At 46.2% G+C, this 18786-nt stretch overlaps 1 protein-coding gene across 41 annotated transcripts in view; it reads left to right on the top strand.

The window, feature by feature from the left end:
* Nucleotides 1–14390, top strand: part of TCF7L2 (transcription factor 7 like 2) — a 190686-nt gene extending 176296 nt beyond the window's left edge. For 12 of the 41 annotated variants that reach the window (XM_032490895.1, XM_032490898.1, XM_032490896.1 and 9 more), the window contains 4 exons: nt 4693–4741; nt 5341–5391; nt 6696–6768; nt 12223–14390. In XM_032490895.1, coding sequence (XP_032346786.1) covers nt 4693–4741; nt 5341–5391; nt 6696–6768; nt 12223–12646 — 597 coding nt within the window. In that variant the 3' untranslated portion in view covers nt 12647–14390. The other 29 variants (XM_032490900.1, XM_032490909.1, XM_032490906.1 and 26 more) reach the window with 12 other exon arrangements.
* The last annotated feature ends 4396 nt before the right edge of the window (nt 14391–18786 follow it).

Raw genomic sequence — 18786 nt, 5'->3', positions numbered from 1 at the left:
GAGGAAGGAGGGGGCGGGCGTTCTCATGATCCGGCTCAGGGGGTCCGTGGGGTCAGCTGAGGGCTGTCCACACCTCCTTGCCCATGTCTTCAAAGAGACACGGCCCTAGGATACACCCAGTGGGGCTTGTGTGCTGCTCAGCAGTGGTCCATGGGGTGGCCTTACAGAGAAGACCAGTAAGGGCAGAGGGGGAGAGTTAAATTCCTCACAGATGTCCCAGCTGAGCTTAGGCTGTGGTGCAGTAGAATTTGGAAGGCTAGTTCATCCTGAGAGGGGCATGATGGGAATATCCCTGAAAGTAGCCAGTAGAAGTCTTCCTTTGGCAGATGGATGAAGTGACTCGGCCCAGCAAGGGTAGGGGAAGGTGTGTGTGTGATGTGTGTGCGCCTGGGCTCTGTGTTGGCTGCAGGATTTGCCTAATTTCCTCTCCTGGGTTTTAGAAAACACTGTAGGGTGGTTGTTTTCACTAATCCAATCGGCGATCGCGACACTCAGGATTCTTCTCCTCCCACAAACTAGCTCTCCCCTGTCACGTCTCACCTCTTACCATTCTTTCTCATTCTGCATTCAGTATTTGTGGTAGCTCAAGTTCGGAGCTCACTCTCCTCTCTAGATGGATGAAATGTCTCTTATTTTGCCTGATACTTAATTACATGGCATTTGGTTTCATGAAATGATTTTTACCGTCCATCCTTTGGGGAGAAAACAAAGCTTGTCTTAATTCCAGTAGCAGGCTTCTCCTCCCACTTTGCATCAGTGTCACCGATCCGTGGATGTTTCTTCTACCCATCCGTGCTCCCGGCCCGAGCTCTCCCGTGGCCGTCTTCCGTGGTGAAGAAGCTCCCTGTGTGTGTGGGTTGAGATCCATTCAGTTATTGCTGATTGTGAACTTACTTTACACACTGTATTGAGGGGAATTAGTTAAATCAGAACTCTCTCAGAATGTACCAGCCCTCGGACCTCAACAAACGTCTGTGTGAATACCTGGGTCCTAATGAGGGCTGTTTTCTGCTGGCTCTGACTAGCTGTTTCAAGTTTCTTCCCTTTTTAGCCTCATACCTTGTGCTTGCTTCTCTGCTCTTGGCCGGGTGGATGGGGGAGAACAGAGCACAGAGACTGTTGGGTTTGACACCGATGTCTCCATCACTGCCGCCACCCATCCCCCGTAGGTCCCGCTGCCCTCAGCTGGCTGCTCTAGACCTATTCCTCCTGGGAGTTAGTGCTTGTGCTGCTCAGTGGCACGTTTGCTCTGCTTGGAGCCCTTGTCACTCACAGATGGTCATGCACAGGATCTTAACTGCCTGGGACCTTTCCATTGGTCCTCAGCATGGGAAGCCTTTCTTCTGGAGCTGAAAGGAAGAGGATAAGAAAGTTAATGCTCTCCCACAGGCTTGCAGCTCACCTCCACCTGACCTCTAGGTGGAGATTTCTGACAGCAGGCAGGCTCTGCAGCCTCCACACATACAGCCATCTCATTGCAGGACAGTGCTCTTCTGGTTTCATTCAGGTCAGAAGTTCTTAGAGTTCATCTCCAGCTTCTCCCTGCTACAGACCCAATTCTTTGAGTAATCTAGAATGGTACCACAGAGAGGAATTCAGCTACTCTGTAGGAATCATATCCCCATTAGATGTTTTGGGTCGTAGTAGGGCCTTCATGTACAGCTGTGCAGGGCGTGCACTGCACAACTTTAGGGTGTGCCATTTACGCTATGGTCTATGTACATGGGTACCCCCTGGAGTTGTGCAGGGTGAGATCTCCACAAAGGTACAAGGCTGACTTTGTGAAAGCTTCAAAAGAATGCTGCAGTGGGCTTTCCTGGAGTCAGACGGGGTATTGCCCAAGGCTCTTTGTGAAGTGCTTTCCAGGTTTCAGAAGGTCCATGAAACACTTGAAATGACTTTAGCTCAGTTTTACATTTGGACAAGGTTTGGTGTAATATGGGTACCCCTGATAAGACTTGAGAGAAAGTTTAGAGGTGGATCTGGATTCGGGGGCTTTAGGAGATTTATCTCTTGGAAAGGGTACTGTCAGATTCCTTCATCAGTGGCTCATTACACGTGGCTGTGAGAACACACAAACACACGCGCGCACACACACACGCATGCATGCACACATGCACGCACTTCCTCCCTCCCTGTCTCCCTTCTTTCCTCCTCCCTCCCCTACCCCTCAAAGAAGCGGTCCGTGGAGCAAGAATCAGTTAAAGCTTTTATAGATTTGAATGTGGAAACTTGTTAGTATATTTTTTTAACTGACTTGACATAGAAGTTTCTATAAATTACTTTAGTTATTTTAAAGTTCAGAAGGTTCTTCTGGAAAAAGTTTTCTGAGCTAATCACATTATGCGTCTTTCACGTTCCTACTTTTCCAGCCCAGTGGTGACAGAAGCCTTTATAACACTACTTAAAAAACAGAATTAAGTAAAACAGTCACACTTAGGTTGTTGGACTTGGTTAAATTCAGGAACACAAGAGAAAACATTTGGGTCCCATAGTGCTAACTCATGGCGTTGTAATAGAATGTTACTTACTTTCTAGCTCGGCTAGGTTGGCTAAAGGAGGTAAGTCCCAGGCTATTTGCATATCTTGAGATTTTTTTTCCCCTCTCCATCATACTTGAGGCCTTTTCTTCTGTTGCATTTAAAGAGCCAATGGGATGGCCGCCTCCCTTGAAATGCATCTCCCTCTTCACTAAGTAGCATTTATGAAGTTTCTTCACGTCCTCTTCTGATTAAAACACAGTCCCTGTCCTCTAGAAGCCTTTAGTCTAAATGATCATTTTCTCAGTCATGAACATCTCAGTTATGTCTCCTAAACTGACAGCTTCCCTGGGGTAGCAGAATTCTCAGCTGCCTTTCAGAGTATATTGCGGGAGACTGGAAATGGGTGAGCCCTGTATCAGAGATGACGAGGCAGCTCTAGGGTGCGTGGATGCTGACACTGCTTGAAGTTGGAACGTTAGCTGAGTTTTTATTTCAGGCTCCTAAATAAACTGAAACCAGACCCTCCTGCCTGTTCCAGGATGGCCGGGTTTTTTTTTTTTTGGCTCCTGACGCCGGAGAGGCACAAACATGTAGATGGGCCACTGGGGCTCAGGAAAAAGCACAGGCACTTTCTTCCTTTAATTTTCTCATTTTCTTTTTTCTTTCTCTCTCTCTCTCTTTTTTTTTTTTTTTTAACATATGCCAAAGACCATAAAAAGTTTCAGATGGAAACACTGAACTGAAGGCCCAGACAAATTTCCCAGATGACAGGGTCCCCGAGGTCTGAGAGGCTTTCTCTAGAAACATTGGCTCGGGTGGATCTAAATCCCTGTGGCCTTGCTGCCTTGGGGGTCTCCTTACAGAGCCTTGTGGATTTTCCAGTTTTCTCTCTATCTCTGTTCTTGTCTCTTCTTGAGTTGATGTCAACATACCACGAGAACTTTTAGGCAAAGGTTAATATTTAGATATTCTGAAACAAGCAAGTGTGTCCGACCACCAGATTCTTTCGTTCGTGACACTTCATATATTGCAGGCAGCTAACTCATATAGTAGGACTGGAGCTAATGGGGTTGGGAGAACTAGGTTCAGATCTGGGAGGAGGCAGTTACCTCTACAGAATTCCTCCTTCCTCCCATCCCACATGCTTGAGGGGCTGTAAGCAGACTGTCAAGACATCAGGGAGGGTCAGGTTGGAGAATGTGAATGAGTGCATGCAATTTATCACCCATGATCCATTAAAAGCCTTCCTCAGAGGGTGAGGCAGTAAATACGGAGGCAGCATAGCCTTGTGGATAAGGGCTGTGGAACCAAGATTGCCTCAGTCCCCGTCCCCATCATGGCCCCACCATCTGACAGCTGTGTCATCTCAGGAAAGTTCATGAAACCCCTCTGTGCCTCAGCTTCCTTACCTGGGAGGTTGGAATGGTGATCATACCTGTTGTGTAGGATTGTGTGAGGATAAATGAGTCACTAGGCAGAGCACACTCTGATCGTGTCTGGCACAGAGTATGAGCTCAATAAATGGTAGCTGTTACTCCTGGGAGTATTATAGTCATTCTGTGTGAGGAGATTGGCAAGAACAGAATGTTCCCCCTTAGAGGTGTCCATTCAGCAGTTTGAAAAGGAGCTCAGATGGTTTCTGGTTCTATTTTGCCTCCCCACCCCCACTTCCTTTCCCGTCTTTAAAACCAAGGCCCACACTACTGAGCCAAGAAAATCCCCTACTAAGGCTTTTATTTTTTGATTCAGAATGGGGACCTTTTGCCCTAAAAAGGAAGAGATTTGCACAGGGCAGAGAGGTCTCTGAGTCCACACAGCATCTCAACGTTCTTTTGTCCCTTGGCTCTTGGGCCACTTCCAACCCTGTCTGTCCACACCTCCCCGAATCTTCCCCATCCAGGTTTCCTCTTCCCTTTTATGGATGCTCTGGGTCAGGTTTGAGGATGGACGTAGGTGTCTGGGAAAGGAGGCTTTTCCTCTCCACCCCGCCTATCCCTTCTTCTCTGGCTGGGTGTGCATTCCTCCAGCTGGAACACAATTGAAGGGCACTTGGATTAAAGGGGGTGGAGGTTGGAAAACACTCCGGAGCCCATGTGGCTGGAGAGACAGTTTCCCCCCTCCCCTTGCCCCCTCCTTTCCAGGTGAGCCCAGACGCTCTCCTCCCATCTGCTTCCTGAAATAATTCCCTGTGTTTCATCTGTTCATCTAGGGGAAGAAGAAGAAGAGGAAAAGGGACAAGCAGCCCGGGGAGACCAATGGTAAGTCAGAATGAGCAGGATGGAGGAGGGAGCGGTACTCAGAGGACCACTCTTTTTATGTCAGGCTTCGGTCTGGGGGAGGCAGGAGAAATTCAAGGCCAGGACGTTGTGGGGTGGGGGGGGTGGGGATCCCATCTTAGCCAGCCTTTTTGTTTATGCATTTTAATTAATTGCTTCATGACTGCCCTTTTAAAGCTAGTAACATTCATTGTTGCATGAAAAGCACATTGTAAGTCTAGTGGAATGTGTTTTTAAATAACTGCAAAGCCTGTAACTGGAGAGCAGTAGGCATGCCTAGGCGGGGGTTTGTCCAGTCTGCTTACTTTGTATGTGTCTGAGTAGGGATGAGGAGGGGGCTAGGGGAGCGGAAGGGGTGTGTGCGAGCGTTTGATGTTAACGGGGCTGTTCCTGAATGTCCTGATGCATGCCTTTACAGTGGTCAACTGCACCCGATTTAAATTAAGGAGGTTTGTCATTCTCTAGAAGAAATTAGAAATACTGCATAGGCAATCTCAGAAGTCCCTTCCAGAAGGCCAGGCTTCTACAAACAACGACAAAAACATTTTGAAGGCTTTGTATAATTTGTTCTTTTTTTTCAGAACACAGCGAATGTTTCCTAAATCCTTGCCTTTCACTTCCTCCGATTACAGGTGCTAATGTCATTTTGAGTCATTAAAATAGTTGATAAACTGTTTTTTAAAAATTTTTCTTGCCATGATAGTTTTATTAACATGAAACACGTATGACCTTTGAACATTCTTTAAAATGACCATCTACACGGTTTCGTATGTTTCGGTAGATTTTTATTTTTTCAGTTGCTTTCGTTGTTTTTTTTTTTTTTTTTTTAATTTAACTTCTGCTTTGTTTATTTATTTTTCCCGTAACAGTGGTTTAAGCCGTGATGACAGTGATTTAGAGTTGAACTAACTGTGCAAATTGAATATGCAGTATTTCTTTAAAAGAGACTGGTCAAACAAACAAACAACAACAAAATGGAAGGAATTCAGTAATAAACCTCCTTAATCTAATGGCATTTTTTTTCATTGCTCCCACTAAGTTTTCTCACGCCAGCATGCATCCGCAGTATGATTATTTTTTTCCTTCGCTTTTTTTTTGTTTTAGTTTTTTTCCTTCCTTTTGCTTTTCTGCTCATAATTTGCAAACCCACTAGCATTTCACTGACTGTAGCTGCTTACACGCTGCTGTGAACTTCTAACTTACCCTTAACAGCTCATTCGCACAGCCTGTTGACCTCCATCTGTTCCTCTCTTAACATTAATGAAAACAGTTTTAAAAAACCGAAAAGATGAACATTCCGAAAGCTGCAATATCCCAGTACCACAACCCTTTTCTTTCTTTATTTCTTTCTGTTTCGTTTTGTTTTGTTCTGTTTTTATTTGTAGTTTTTTTTTCTTTTTTTAAACTGTTATCCTCTGAGAAGAAAAAAGCATGTGACAAACTTAATTCCCTCCTTTGCTTTATTTTATTCTGTAAGAAAAACAAATTAAGAGAGAGAGAGGAAAAAGAAAAAAGAAAGCTGAACCGAAAGAGGAAAAACATTATTTAAAAGTTAGTTCAGCATCTAACTGCCCTGTATCAGTTCAAACCGAATCGGAAAGACAGTCCTTAAAGAAGGGATACTGCAGCTTTATTTGCAACAGCTAATTTCACGAGTTGAATAAGAATGTGATTTTTTTTTTTACCTTTTTATTTTTTTAATTAAAGAAAGTTAAAAATGGAAAGTCAATATTTTGTAATTAGTAACCAGGTCATTGATTTATTCCCTTTTTTTATTTTTATTTTTTTCTTATTTGTATCTTTCTCTTTCCCTCCCCCCCGTCCCTCTCTCTCCCTCCCTCTCTCTCTCTTTCTCTTCTCTCCCTCTCTCTCCCTCGCCCTCTCCCTCTCTCCCACGTCGTCCTCCTCTGCTCGCTTCTCTCTTGAACTCATTCAGACCTGAGCGCTCCTAAGAAATGCCGAGCGCGCTTTGGCCTTGATCAACAGAATAACTGGTGCGGCCCTTGCAGGTGTGTATAGATTTCCCAGATTCGCTGTGCTGGTTTGCAGCTGGTCTATTTGGTCCTTTCCCCCCTTCTCTGGCCTGTTGCTTCGTAGCTCTGTGTGTGGATCTTAGGAGACAGGAGGGCGCGGGACACTGCTCTGTGAGGGACGTGCTTGTCCTCCTCGCTGCTGCTAGCCAAAATGCCACTGTAAAACAGCATCATTTGTGCCTCCTCGGGTCAGCGACAGCAAACCCCAGCGCGCCCCCTCCCAGGGAATGTTGCCTGCCAGCCCCTTCCTCCCGACAGCCCAGGATGGGGGCTCAGTGACATCCATCGTAAGCCTGGCCTAGGTAGAAGCAAACGACGTCACCTTCCCCCTCCTCTTCTCTCTCTGTTTTTATTTATTTTTCCCTGTTGTTTTTTTTTTTTTTTGGTTTCTGGTTGTTGTTTTTCCTTTTGTGTTTTATCGTTTTATTTTATTTTATGTTTTCTTTTGACGCATAGAAGCCCTTTCCTTTCATGTCCTTGGTGAGGAAAGATAATCCAATAGAACCAAGCTGATAGTGAAGACAAATCAGCCGTAGCCGAGAGTTCACATCCAGCTGAGCACGACCCACCATTGTGTTGTATTTTTTTGTGTTTACCTTATGCTAACAGATGCAAATACTCCAAAGAAGTGTCGGGCACTGTTCGGGCTTGACCGACAGACTTTATGGTGCAAACCGTGCAGGTATATTACCTACTGCGAGGCCTTTGGGAAAAATCAAAGCCTTCTGTCCTTCTGGTACCTTAGTGTGTCAACATATTTTGACCTCGATCCCATCTACTTCCCCGCTGGCATCAATGACTAATGATCCTCATTCTTCAAAATTTCCTTGCTAATTTTATGCCGTGTCCTCTCCCTACTTTTCTCTTTCTCTCTTTCCCCTGCTCTTACGAATCACATAGCCCTGGAGGTAGGACCTAGACCACAGCCCTCACAGACCAGGACGGGCGCTTATCCTTTTTGCTCTGAAAGCCAGCATCCTGGAACTGGCCCGGCCCTGTCCGTACTTCTGCGGCGTGTCTGCAGAACGCAGAGAGAGCCACCGTTTCCGAAGGTTTGAATGAGCTCAAATTGGCAGCAGTAGCATTCCCGAGCACTTGGGATCTAGACATTTGGAGAAGGGCTCTGGGGCAGGCTTTTTTTGGTTTCGTTTTGTTTTTTTGTTTGTTTGTTTTCTGTTTAAAAACCACGTCTCTGCACAGAGGAGCCTGGTTAGCTGACATTGTTTTACAGTGCTGAAAAGAAGCGTGGCATTAAACGGCATGCACCAGCTGGCGGGCTGCAAGCAGTGAGTTGTGCAGCCACACACCGCAGTGCTGCTGGCCTGCAGGATGAAAAACACATGCAGATATATATATATATATATATTTTAGAGAGACAGGGAGAGAACGCTGGTTCCGAAATGAATCAGAAGCGTCCAAATTAAACGCCTGTGTTCCACCTGCAGGTTCCACCCAACCTGTAATTTCAGGGAAGGTGTAGGTACTTCCTTCTTGGTGGAGGGATACCAACTAGTTCCTGTCTCCTTTCCTTTCCTTTAATGACCACCTTTGGTTAAATTTGTTGTTTCTTTGTTCTGATACAAGCAGTCTTTGAATTTGGAATATTATGATGGTAGGTATCTCAACACCCAAACACGCCTCCCTGTTCGTAGTGCCTCCCATGTCACGTGTCCCCTCCTCCACGCCCTCGCCATGTGTTCCGTGTTTAGACGTTAGCTCAGATGTCCATTCCATTACGTGCATGCCCACCAGTCTCCTGTGTCTCTGCCCCCCGCCCTGATGCCTTATGAGAGATCGGTGAAGTGCTGATCTGTCAAGTGCCTTGCGATGACCAGACATTGAGAGGAGAGGACCCAAGAGTCTTTCTTGAGAGAGACCTCCCTCCACAGGCGACCCTTCATCCATTGAGTGAGGACAGGGAGGCCCTGGGTGAGCATCCAGCAGTAGAGGGATCCCCCAGTTGTCCTGTGAGGTGGCAGTGTTCACAGAGGTGACAGATGTCCTTGCCACACAGTCCCCGGGTCCTCCCTATGCAACAGAAAAGTTTCCTGCTACAGTGGAGAGGGCGTTACGTATTTAATTAGGGCTGGCCTGGAAGAGGGGCACTCTGCTGACCCTGTGTAGGCAGTGAATTTGTGTCAGACCTTTATTTGTGCTGAGTAGGAACGTAACTAGCTGCCGAATCCTGCTCTGAGACGCCCGCCGTGGTGAAGGCTTAGCTGATCCCGGGGCTCGCTCCTGAGAGAGGGTTTTCTGGGCTCTGTAGGCATGTGCGGCCGACACCATTGTGCACCCCTCGCAGTGTGGTTTGTTGCCTGCAAGTTAGACTTGGCATTTCAGGGGGTGAAAGTTATCATTAGTAACATTGACCAGACAGTCCCTTCCCAGACCCAGCTGCACCTTGCTTAATCCCAGTGTGGAATCTTCCTCAGAAGCTAGAATTTTCATGACATTTTTGCAAAACAAAACAGAAACAAACGACCCTAAACCTTCATAGCTGCTCCAAAGACGTGATTTTCTGCAGTGCAGCTTGGAGGGGCCGGCTTTCCGTGCGGCAGCTGTCATGGACGCTGAGAAGTCCCTCCTCCCTCCTCACATCCTTCCTCTTTCCCGCCTCAGCACCCTTAGAACTTCGCTGATAGTTTTCCTCTGTTGGGGATGTTGTTTCATACACTAAAAGCTTTAGCAGATGCGTTTCTGCCCCTTTAAGGGTGTAATTCCCAAACAGGATCAGGAAGAACTCTTACTTTCCTTTTAGAAGGAATCTGAAGGAGCTAAATGGATTTTTAAGGGGCCACCCCTTGATGGGAGATGGAGTCTAAGTGGGGGAGGGTAAGAGAATGGGTTTTGTCCCTTTTTTTTCCCTCAACTTTTCCTCTTGACTTTGCCAGGATCTGGCTTGATGCTAAATCAGTAAGACAAAAATGTGCTTTAAAAAAAATTGAAAAGTTGCAAAACGAGGCATTTTCTGGCCCATCTGAAATGTGTGTGTTCCAACTGCTATTCGCTCCGCCACCTCTTACAAGGAGTGGTCTCCCTGTCATTCATAGTCTTCTTCATGTCCCCTGTTTAAGTGCCCCCACCCATCCCCACGGTGGAAACTTCCTTTCAGGAGGAGGGCGGGAGGGGGGAGGGGAGCACCAGAAACACTCCTAGCCAATCAGGGCTCCTCGCTCCCTGCACAGGGTTTCTAATTTTATTTGACATTTGAGGACATTTTAACAAGATTCTGTTTTGAGCCCACCAAGTTGCTTTCCCCATCTTTTCACTCTGCCCTAATATAGCATGGAATGCTGCTGGATGTCACCCCGTTTCCTGTTATTTCCCCCCTCCTTGTCCCTTTCCTCTCTCCCCTCTCTCATTTGTCCCTGTTGCTTTCTCAGTTTTGCTTATGCCCCCCCACCTCCTTTCTTGTCCCATTTTTAAAATGCATGGACATCTTAGTTTTTTGAGCATGTTTTGATCTGCAGGCTAAGGTGGTTTAAAAACTCTGAGAGGCTTAATTATTTACCTTGGGTTTCTGGGATGGGAGCAGAACCAAAATCATGTTTTAGTCTGTCCCAGAGGAGAAAAAGGAACCTTGTCAAATTGAAGGTGAAGAGGGGCTATCCTCGCTTTCCTAGAGTTCCTTCCGACCCAGAGCGGGGAGGATCGACCCTGAGACCACCGGCCCAGTGGGGAGGAAGGAAAGACAAGCATGTTCCCTCCCACCCTCCCCTCCTCTCCTCCCTTCTGCCACCTTGCTGAGTCCACACCCCATGCACTGAGAGGCATCGTCAGACAGCTCTGGGGCACAGAAGCCAGGAGGACTCATTACACCCCCTTCCTTTCAAAGGCCAGTGACATCCAACAGTGGTTGCCTTCAACCAGGCAGCATCTTAGTTGCTCTCCCGTGACGGGAGCCCAGCCGGCGCTTACACACTTGTTTTTAGACAGAGTGTTTCAGCCACGGTTCTGACTTTGTATTCTCCTTAGATCAGCACATTCCCTGTACCTGCATTATTTTTACAGCATGAGTGGGGCTGATGCCCAAGATCACCTTTCCTACCAAATATTATCCCATCAGATGGGGATGACTAAATGAAGCTTTGAGGTCACAAGCCCAATTTCTTGAGTGGATTTCCCCAACTTTGGAGGATAAGCAAGAGAGGCTCTGAAATTCTCAATCCTATTTCTTACATAAACAGGAACTGGAGAGGGGAGAGTGGTTTTTTGGTGCAGGGTGAAATTAATCTTTCTGGTTTAAATACTAATCCTGAAAACCCCCTTCAAGAAGGTCCATGCTGCCACTCCCTGGCACTTCTTCTTTGTCGTCACTTCCTTGTGACAAGCTGCACCCTCCGTTCAGTGGCCCCGGCACATGGACCAGGGCAGGACGCCCCTTCCTCCCATCCTCACCGGCTCTCCTTCTAGCCTTCTCACTATGGGGTGGGGGAGGGGAAGACCCCAAATCTTTAAAAAAAAAATCAAGTTTGAATCATAATTTAATCCACAACCTGCAGGCCATACGACCAGTTATTCTTGTTCCTTTGGATCATTTTCTGTTTTTCTTATTCTTCCCCCTCCCCCACCTTTGTTTATCCTCTTCTACCTGTTTTTTGGTGGTTTTTTGTTTTACTTTGTTTTTTTACTTTTTGTTTTGTTTTTGAGTTTATTTGGTTTTCTTTTCGTTTTCCCCCCACCCTCCTCTCACCTGACTCTGACCTTTCTTGATTTGGTGTGGTTCTTAACAGACAAGCCCAAAAGCTCTCTGGGCGCCAGCAGCCTCTGGTGGTGGTTGGTGGTGGTGGTGATGGTGGAGGTGACGGAGGTGGTGGGAGAAAACCTTTAAGCCTCTTGCTAGCGCTGCCTTCAGCTCTGTGGGCTCAACAGTCAGCACTTTGAGAATTTAATATTGATACGAGGCGCCTGGGGAGGGAGCTGTCTTTCTCTTTTACACACACACACACACACACACACTCTCTCTCTCTCTCTCACACAGTTGGGGGGGTGGGGGTGGGAGTAGTGGGAATGGAAGGGCTGGTTATGATGGGAAAGTGAGGGGATGTCTACGCCAAAAGAGAAATGACAAGCTTTTGAGTTCATCTCAATTTGGACGTAGCCCCTTTCTGGCAAATCAGGGCCACAGTCTCCAGGTCGTACCCTTGAGCCTGCTCAGTGGTATCTGTGCAAGGGTCGGGTGGTGGGGGTTTAGCGGGGGCAGGGGAAGCAAGTAGGTAGGGAGTCCTGTGGTCTGACACCTCGTTTGCCAGGGCAGGCTTAGCGAAATGAGCGTGGCACCTGGCGTGACTTTAATCGTCCCCTGGCCGCTGGGCGTGTCTCCCGCGGGACATCCTTAGATGACTTCATCTTGGCTGTGAGCATTAGATAACTCTCTCCCTTGGCATCTTTGCCCTTTATTCACAGATAACTCTCTCCCCCTGTTTCTAGGAGAAAAAAAAAGTGCGTTCGCTACATACAAGGTGAAGGCAGCTGCCTCAGTCCACCCTCTTCAGATGGAAGCTTACTAGACTCGCCTCCTTCCTCCCCCCACCTGCTAGGCTCCCCTCCCCAAGACGCCAAGTCACAGACTGAGCAGACCCAGCCTCTCTCGCTGTCCCTGAAGCCCGACCCCCTGGCCCACCTCTCCATGATGCCTCCGCCGCCCGCCCTCCTGCTTGCGGAGGCCGCCCACGGCAAGGCCCCCGCGCTCTGCGCCAACGGGGCCCTGGACCTGCCCCACGCCGCGCTGCAGCCTCCCGCCATCCCCTCCGCATCTCTGGCACAGCCGTCAACATCTTCCTTACATTCCCACAACTCTCTGGCCGGGACCCAGCCCCAGCCGCTCTCCCTGGTCACCAAGTCTTTAGAATAACTTGACCCTCCTGAGCCTGGTTGCTTTGTGTAGTGTTGCGTTTTGCTTTTCTTTCTTTCCCAGCCTCCCCCCCCCTCCCCCACCTTGTTCTGTTTTGTACTCTTTTAAGTTTGTGCCACGTGGCTACATTAGTTAATGTTTATCGAGTTCATTGGTCAATATTTGACCCATTCTTATTTCAATTTCTCCTTTTAAATATGTAGATGAGAGAAGAACCTCATGATTCTACCAAAATTTTTATCAACAGCTGTTTAAAGTCTTTGTAGCGTTTAAAATATATATATATATACATAACTGTTATGTAGTTCGGATAGCTTAGTTTTAAAAGACTGATTAAAAAACAAAAAGGAAAAAAAAGAAGCAATTTTGAAGCAGCCCTCCAAAAGGAGTTGGTTCTGTATTATTTGTATTAAATACGAGCTTGCGAACCAATCATTTTACATCTGGTTTTTAAACCATAAGGGCACAACGAATGCAGTGCCATTTACTTTGGGTTTTTTTTTTTTTTTTTCCTGTGTGAAACAACTTTTCTTGTGATGTTACTTGTTATTGTTTAAATGTACAGAAACAAAGGGTTAAAATGTGTTAATATACCTTGTTCCATGGTGGTGTTCTTTTGGGGGGAGGGGTATGCTACTCAACGATTAATGGAATCACAACGCTGTTGGACCAGTAGTATTTATTGCTTTAGAGATTGCTCGTCGAACCTGTACGTTGTCCCCTTTTAAAATATGTTTTCCTTTTTCTTGAAACTGTATAAAGTTTTTTTCCCCCTTAGCATAAGCATCTTATATATAACAACTCATTTGTACAAGGTTTTTAAGTTTATATATAAAATGTGTATATATATATTTTTTGTTTCCCCTTTTGGACTTTTTTTTTTTTTTTTTTTTTTTTTTTTTGCCATATGAAACCCAGATGCCGCCAAATGGACATTAATAGTTGCATTAAAGGATCAGTAGCATTAACAAGTTGCTTTAAAAGCCATTATGTAAAACAAGACTTGAAAATTAGTGAGGGAATTTTAGCGACGCTGTATGAGTAACAGTGGGAACTGTTCCGTTTCCCCTGTGAACTTGCAGTCGAGTGCCCTGCACCCTTAGGACATGGACTGACTGTGTGCAAAACTTTATGTGCCAAAATTCTCAGTAACTTTAGCTTTCTCCCTCTTTGATGCTGTAATTTTTGTTCATCATGTTTTGCTGTGACGTTACATAGGTAGATTTGTATGTAGTTTTAATGTCACCTATAACAAGACGTGTTTGGTAGCAGATTGTCCAGAAAGCATTTTAAATGAAGAGGTATGAACCCTTAAGGGCCAAAATTCTGTATATTAGATTACTCTTAAAGGAAAAACCAGCTGCCACTTTTATGTATCCCGTACGACATACAAGTAGGTAGCAAACTTTAAAAATAAAAAAAAAAACCTAGGCATGTTGATGTTACAAAATGCTGTATAAAGCTGAAACCTGTTCATTCAGTGCCATTGTAGTTGACATGAAGCGATTGTAAAACTGTCTCCGATTTTTCTCTGGTTTATTAAAATGCTAACTATAACATTTTTTGTGAATACTTTGAATGTTTCCTAACAGTTGTGATGTTACTGTTCCGTTTTATGCTCTTATTCCAATTTCATTTTTAATGGTTTGGAAGCCATTTTTGTAATGAATAAATGTTCATGCTGTACAGTATCTGTAGCATGCCGTTCTGGATTAATAAAAGCAACTTAGTATGTGCAGATAAAGGCTGGTCACTTGTTTCTGTAATTTGGAGTTTTATCTCTGGGGGAAGTGGATCTGCCTTCACCAAGAGAAATGTATCTCTCCTTCAGACCATGTAGTTGGTATGGGTGGTGGGTGGACTTGGAAACCAGAAAGGGGTCTTGAACTCTTTTGAGGGGTTGATATCCCCACCCTGCCTCATTCTTACTGTCTGTTTGGCATACTTTGGGTACCTGGTTAGTTCATTTCTGAAAGCAGTTGTCACTCTTCTGGCTTAAAGACTGTCACTCTGATATATCCTAGTAGACCCTCTCAGTCTCAAGCAGAAAGGATTTAATTCTGGTTAATGAAACTTAGTTCATCAGGAGGGGATTTGAGAAACCACATCCTTATCACTTAAGAATCGTTGATGTGAAAATATCCTAATTTCTAAGAATCACATACAGGGAGAGAGGCTAGGGTGAGCAATTGTTAAGCAGGAAGGTTTTTAGAAGATTGGGTCAAGGCACTTCCAAAGCAGGTTTGCATGGAGGAGTCTTACCAGACCCGAAACTAAAGTTCTGTGGCTCTGCCCCGGCCAGAGTGCGAGTTCACCCCCATCACAAACCAGGGGCCACGACAAAGATCTTCCTAAGGTTTCCACTGCATTCATCCCTCACACTGGTGAGAATGGATGGATGGATGCACGTGTATGTGGTTCCACTCATCTAGACAATCTCCCCTTCAAAGAATGGGATTTCAATGGGCACCAAAGTGGTTTATGCCACCGCCGTCTTTTACTTAAGTTTACATGGAGTTGTCAAGGACTTGACGCTCCTTGGAAGCGCTGCTTTGCTCCATCTGGGTTTGGCTCGGTGGAATCTTGCTATTTTGTTTTTGTTTGCTTTGTATTCCCGGGGAGGAATGATTCCGGTTGTCCTTCCCCATTTTATTTAGCACACTGGGATCAGAGTGACCTTTGTAAACACAAGTAACGTTACCTGTTCTCTGCGGCAGCGTGCCAAGCCATTGCTGGGCACTTTCTCATTTCATCCCAACGCCGCCACCTGGGGTAGGTATTATCCTCCCGCTCTGTCCTCTGCTTTATTTTCTAAAACTGAATTTAGGAACTCAGAGTTTGTGCCTTGTCCAAGACCACACAGCCTATAGGGCGGTGGAGCTGGGATTTCGATTCAGACCTGACTCCAAACCCATGCTCTTAATACTAAGTTATGCCTCAAGTAATGACGATGGTCCTTCTCCCAAAGGCAGCGATGGGACGGCCCTTTTGAAGGCTTCCTTGTTTGCCCCCGCCCCACCCTCCACCGCACACGCTCGCTCACTGACTTTCCCCTAAATGCATTTTTGGTCTTCCGCTTTCAAAGATGCGGTTTTCCTCTGCACAGAAGGTCCGGCTCTGCTCCTGTAGCTCGTTCCTCCTCCTCACTCTTCAGGTGTCCCTCCCGGTAGTCGATCATGGGTGGTGTCTCCCTCCTGTGTGCTTCATTAGTGTCCTGTTTTACCTCCCTGCCTTTAATGCGCTCATCCACCGTCTTGTCAGTGGATGCGGCCTAGTTAGGCAGCTAACAGCACCACTCCCTAGGACATTCTGGGCCGGATAATTCTTTGTTGTGGGAGGCCGTCCTGTGCATTGTAGGCTGTTAGCATCCCTGGTCTCTACCCATTAGATGCCAGTAGCACCCTCTCCCCACCAGTTATGACAACCAGAAATGTCTCCAGACATTGCCAAATACCCCCCAGGGGGCAAAAATCATGCCCAATTGAGACCCATTGGTCTAGACAGCCTCCCAGGAGGAAAGGATTGTGGTATTTGTGTTTGCTAGATGTCTAGTTGAGTGCCAGGCACATTGAGGGTGCGCCATATGTATTTGTTGGAGGAAGGAATGAACGAGGTTGGCCAACTCAACACCTGGATTGGGTAAAGCAGGAGAATGGAAACTTCTCATAATGCTTCCAGATTTTGTGTTCTCAGGACTTCCAAGGTCTCAGTTACTTCCTCAATCCTTTTAGCCATGCTGGGATGTAACTCATTTCTCTTGTTACAAAGGCAAAAACAGCCAGCTGGGAGTGACGGTGGTTCCTCCATCATCAACCAGCCTGAGTACAGATCTCTTTCGAAAATTCAAAATTCAGTGGGGGAGGGTATAACTCAATGGTAGAGGACATGCTTAGCATGCGCAAGGTCCTGAGTTCAATCCCCAATCCCTCCATTAACCATAAATGAATGAATGAATGAATGAACCCTAATTACTTTTCCCCCTAAAAATAAAATAAAATTCAAAATACGGATCACCCAAGCCACGCGTACTGTCTGCCCTACGACATTTGAGTGGTGCTTTGGGGGTCTTCTCTCCACCCTAATGTAGAACTTCTTTTCCCCCCAAGCTTGTCTGATTTTCCACAGTCTGGGTTCCACTCAAATGGCAGGCCAAGTTCTTGCCCTCCAACTCACCTCTTGACATCGATTTGGTTTCCTCCTACCTCAGGAGTTTATTTTCAAACTGAACACCTTCCTATTTCATCCATGAAAAGGATGAAAAAATCTGTGGAATTTTGTTGTTGTTTGTTTGTTACTAAGAGACCCTAAGACCACATCTCAGAGCCCATAACTCAGATACTTTGAGCTGTATCATTCCTGACCTCTGATGGGACCTGGCCGAGGAAGTTTGCATATTGGAAGGATGTATTGGTTACCTGTGGCTGGTGTAACAAATTAACACTAACTTGGTGGCTTCAAGCAATAGCTTTCACAGCTCTGGAGGCCGGAAGTCCGGAAGCCTGGAAGCCCGGAAGCCAGTGCTTGCTTTCTCCGGATGTTCTGTAGCCTCATCATTCCATGCCTCTTCCCGCTTCTGATGACTGCCTACAGTCCTGGGTGTTCCTGGTCTTGTAGCTACAACACTCAGACCTCAGCCTCCATCTTCACATCGCTGCCTCCTCTGTGTCTGCCCCTCTCTTGGAAGGATACGTGCCATTGTGTCTCAGCTCTACCTGTATGATCCTAGATCAGCCACTTCTCTGGATCCTTAATCACATCTTCCACCACTCAGAGGTTCTAGGATTAGGATATGGACATATATTGTAAGGGGACTACCCTTCAGCCCACCACAGAGGCATTTGCCAATTCTGGGACAATTGCAGAGTCAGCACAGAACTCTCCAGAATGGCCAGTTGTTCCACTGTGGGTGGTGGTTTTGGACAAGCCCATGCGGAAAGTGGTGATTATAGTAGATGGCTTTCCATTTCAGATAATGGAAGGCTCACTTTTTATTCTGATGATGTGAATGCATGTAGGGTCAGAAGGGCTTTTTGTCTGGATCGAGGGTTTGAAGAGAGGTAACACCTGGGAGGAGTGGCGTGAACCTGAGCTTGGAGAATCCTCCATCTGACTCCGTCGCCATGTGTCCTTGGGTAATTCCTTCATCTCTCTGAACCTTGGTTTCCTTAGCTAGCAAGTAGTGACCACTGGTCATTTTCTCAAGGTGACAAGTGTCATTTGGACAGATTCTTGCAAGGGCTAGAATACTGAGTGCCTGGAGTAGTAAAGTCATAGTGTTTATTATTATCATAAAAGCAGAAAGCCAATCAGAGTTATTTGTTGTCTCTATTTCTATTTGGGATTCTGCTAGGCCAGATCTTTAAGCCCAGGTTAGAGCGTTACAGAGATCTAGATGTGGCAGACACGTCCTCATTGTCGAGTCGAGGGATCATGGGCCTGGAACGCTGTGACTCATGGTCATTCACCTTCTTGCAACTTAATGGCTCCATGAACATTTCTTCCACCTTTTGGGAAGCCGCAGGTTTAGCTCCATGCTTTTTGTGGGATGGAAATATGTTTCTAATGAAATCCCTTTGGAAAGAAACCAAGGAATAGCCTAAAAGCCTCCTGTGAACGGTGCCTCAAGGGAAGTGCCAGAAACCAGAGTTGGGAGTCACTGATGAACAAGGCCAGAGATACAATTCCCTAAAGGGGTCCCATCTGGGGTTGGCTTCTGCATCTCCTATTTCAGATCTGGCCCCGCCTTCCCAGGCAGGTGGCCATGGCAGAGGCCAGCATGGATCCTGGTGTGGGTCTGATGGACAATGTTGCTGAATTCTGGCTCTGAGCACAGGGTTTTTTAAGCTGGCATTTTGTGAGTGGACTTGATGGAAACTGTGTGTAAGCACATCGACTCATTGATTGATTCATTCATTCATTCAGCTATTTCTTGAGCATCTATTTGGACCAGCTACTGCTCTAGGCACTGACACATGGGTCTGGGTGAAGTCAACTTTGTCTCTGTTTTTCCCTCTAAGCTCAGTCTTGTGCTTACAGGACAGAGTCTTTAAGGAAAGTGGCCACCAACATTCCTGAGGCCCAGGACAAGATATTCATCTGGCGAGTGGGCTTTATACAAAAGGATGTGCTAAAAACTCTGC

Source organism: Camelus ferus, chromosome 11, assembly GCF_009834535.1.
Source record: "Camelus ferus isolate YT-003-E chromosome 11, BCGSAC_Cfer_1.0, whole genome shotgun sequence".
Lineage (NCBI taxonomy): Eukaryota > Metazoa > Chordata > Mammalia > Artiodactyla > Camelidae > Camelus > Camelus ferus.
The sequence above is the reverse complement of the archived record's forward strand: the minus strand, read 5'-3'. Positions and strand labels throughout refer to the sequence as shown.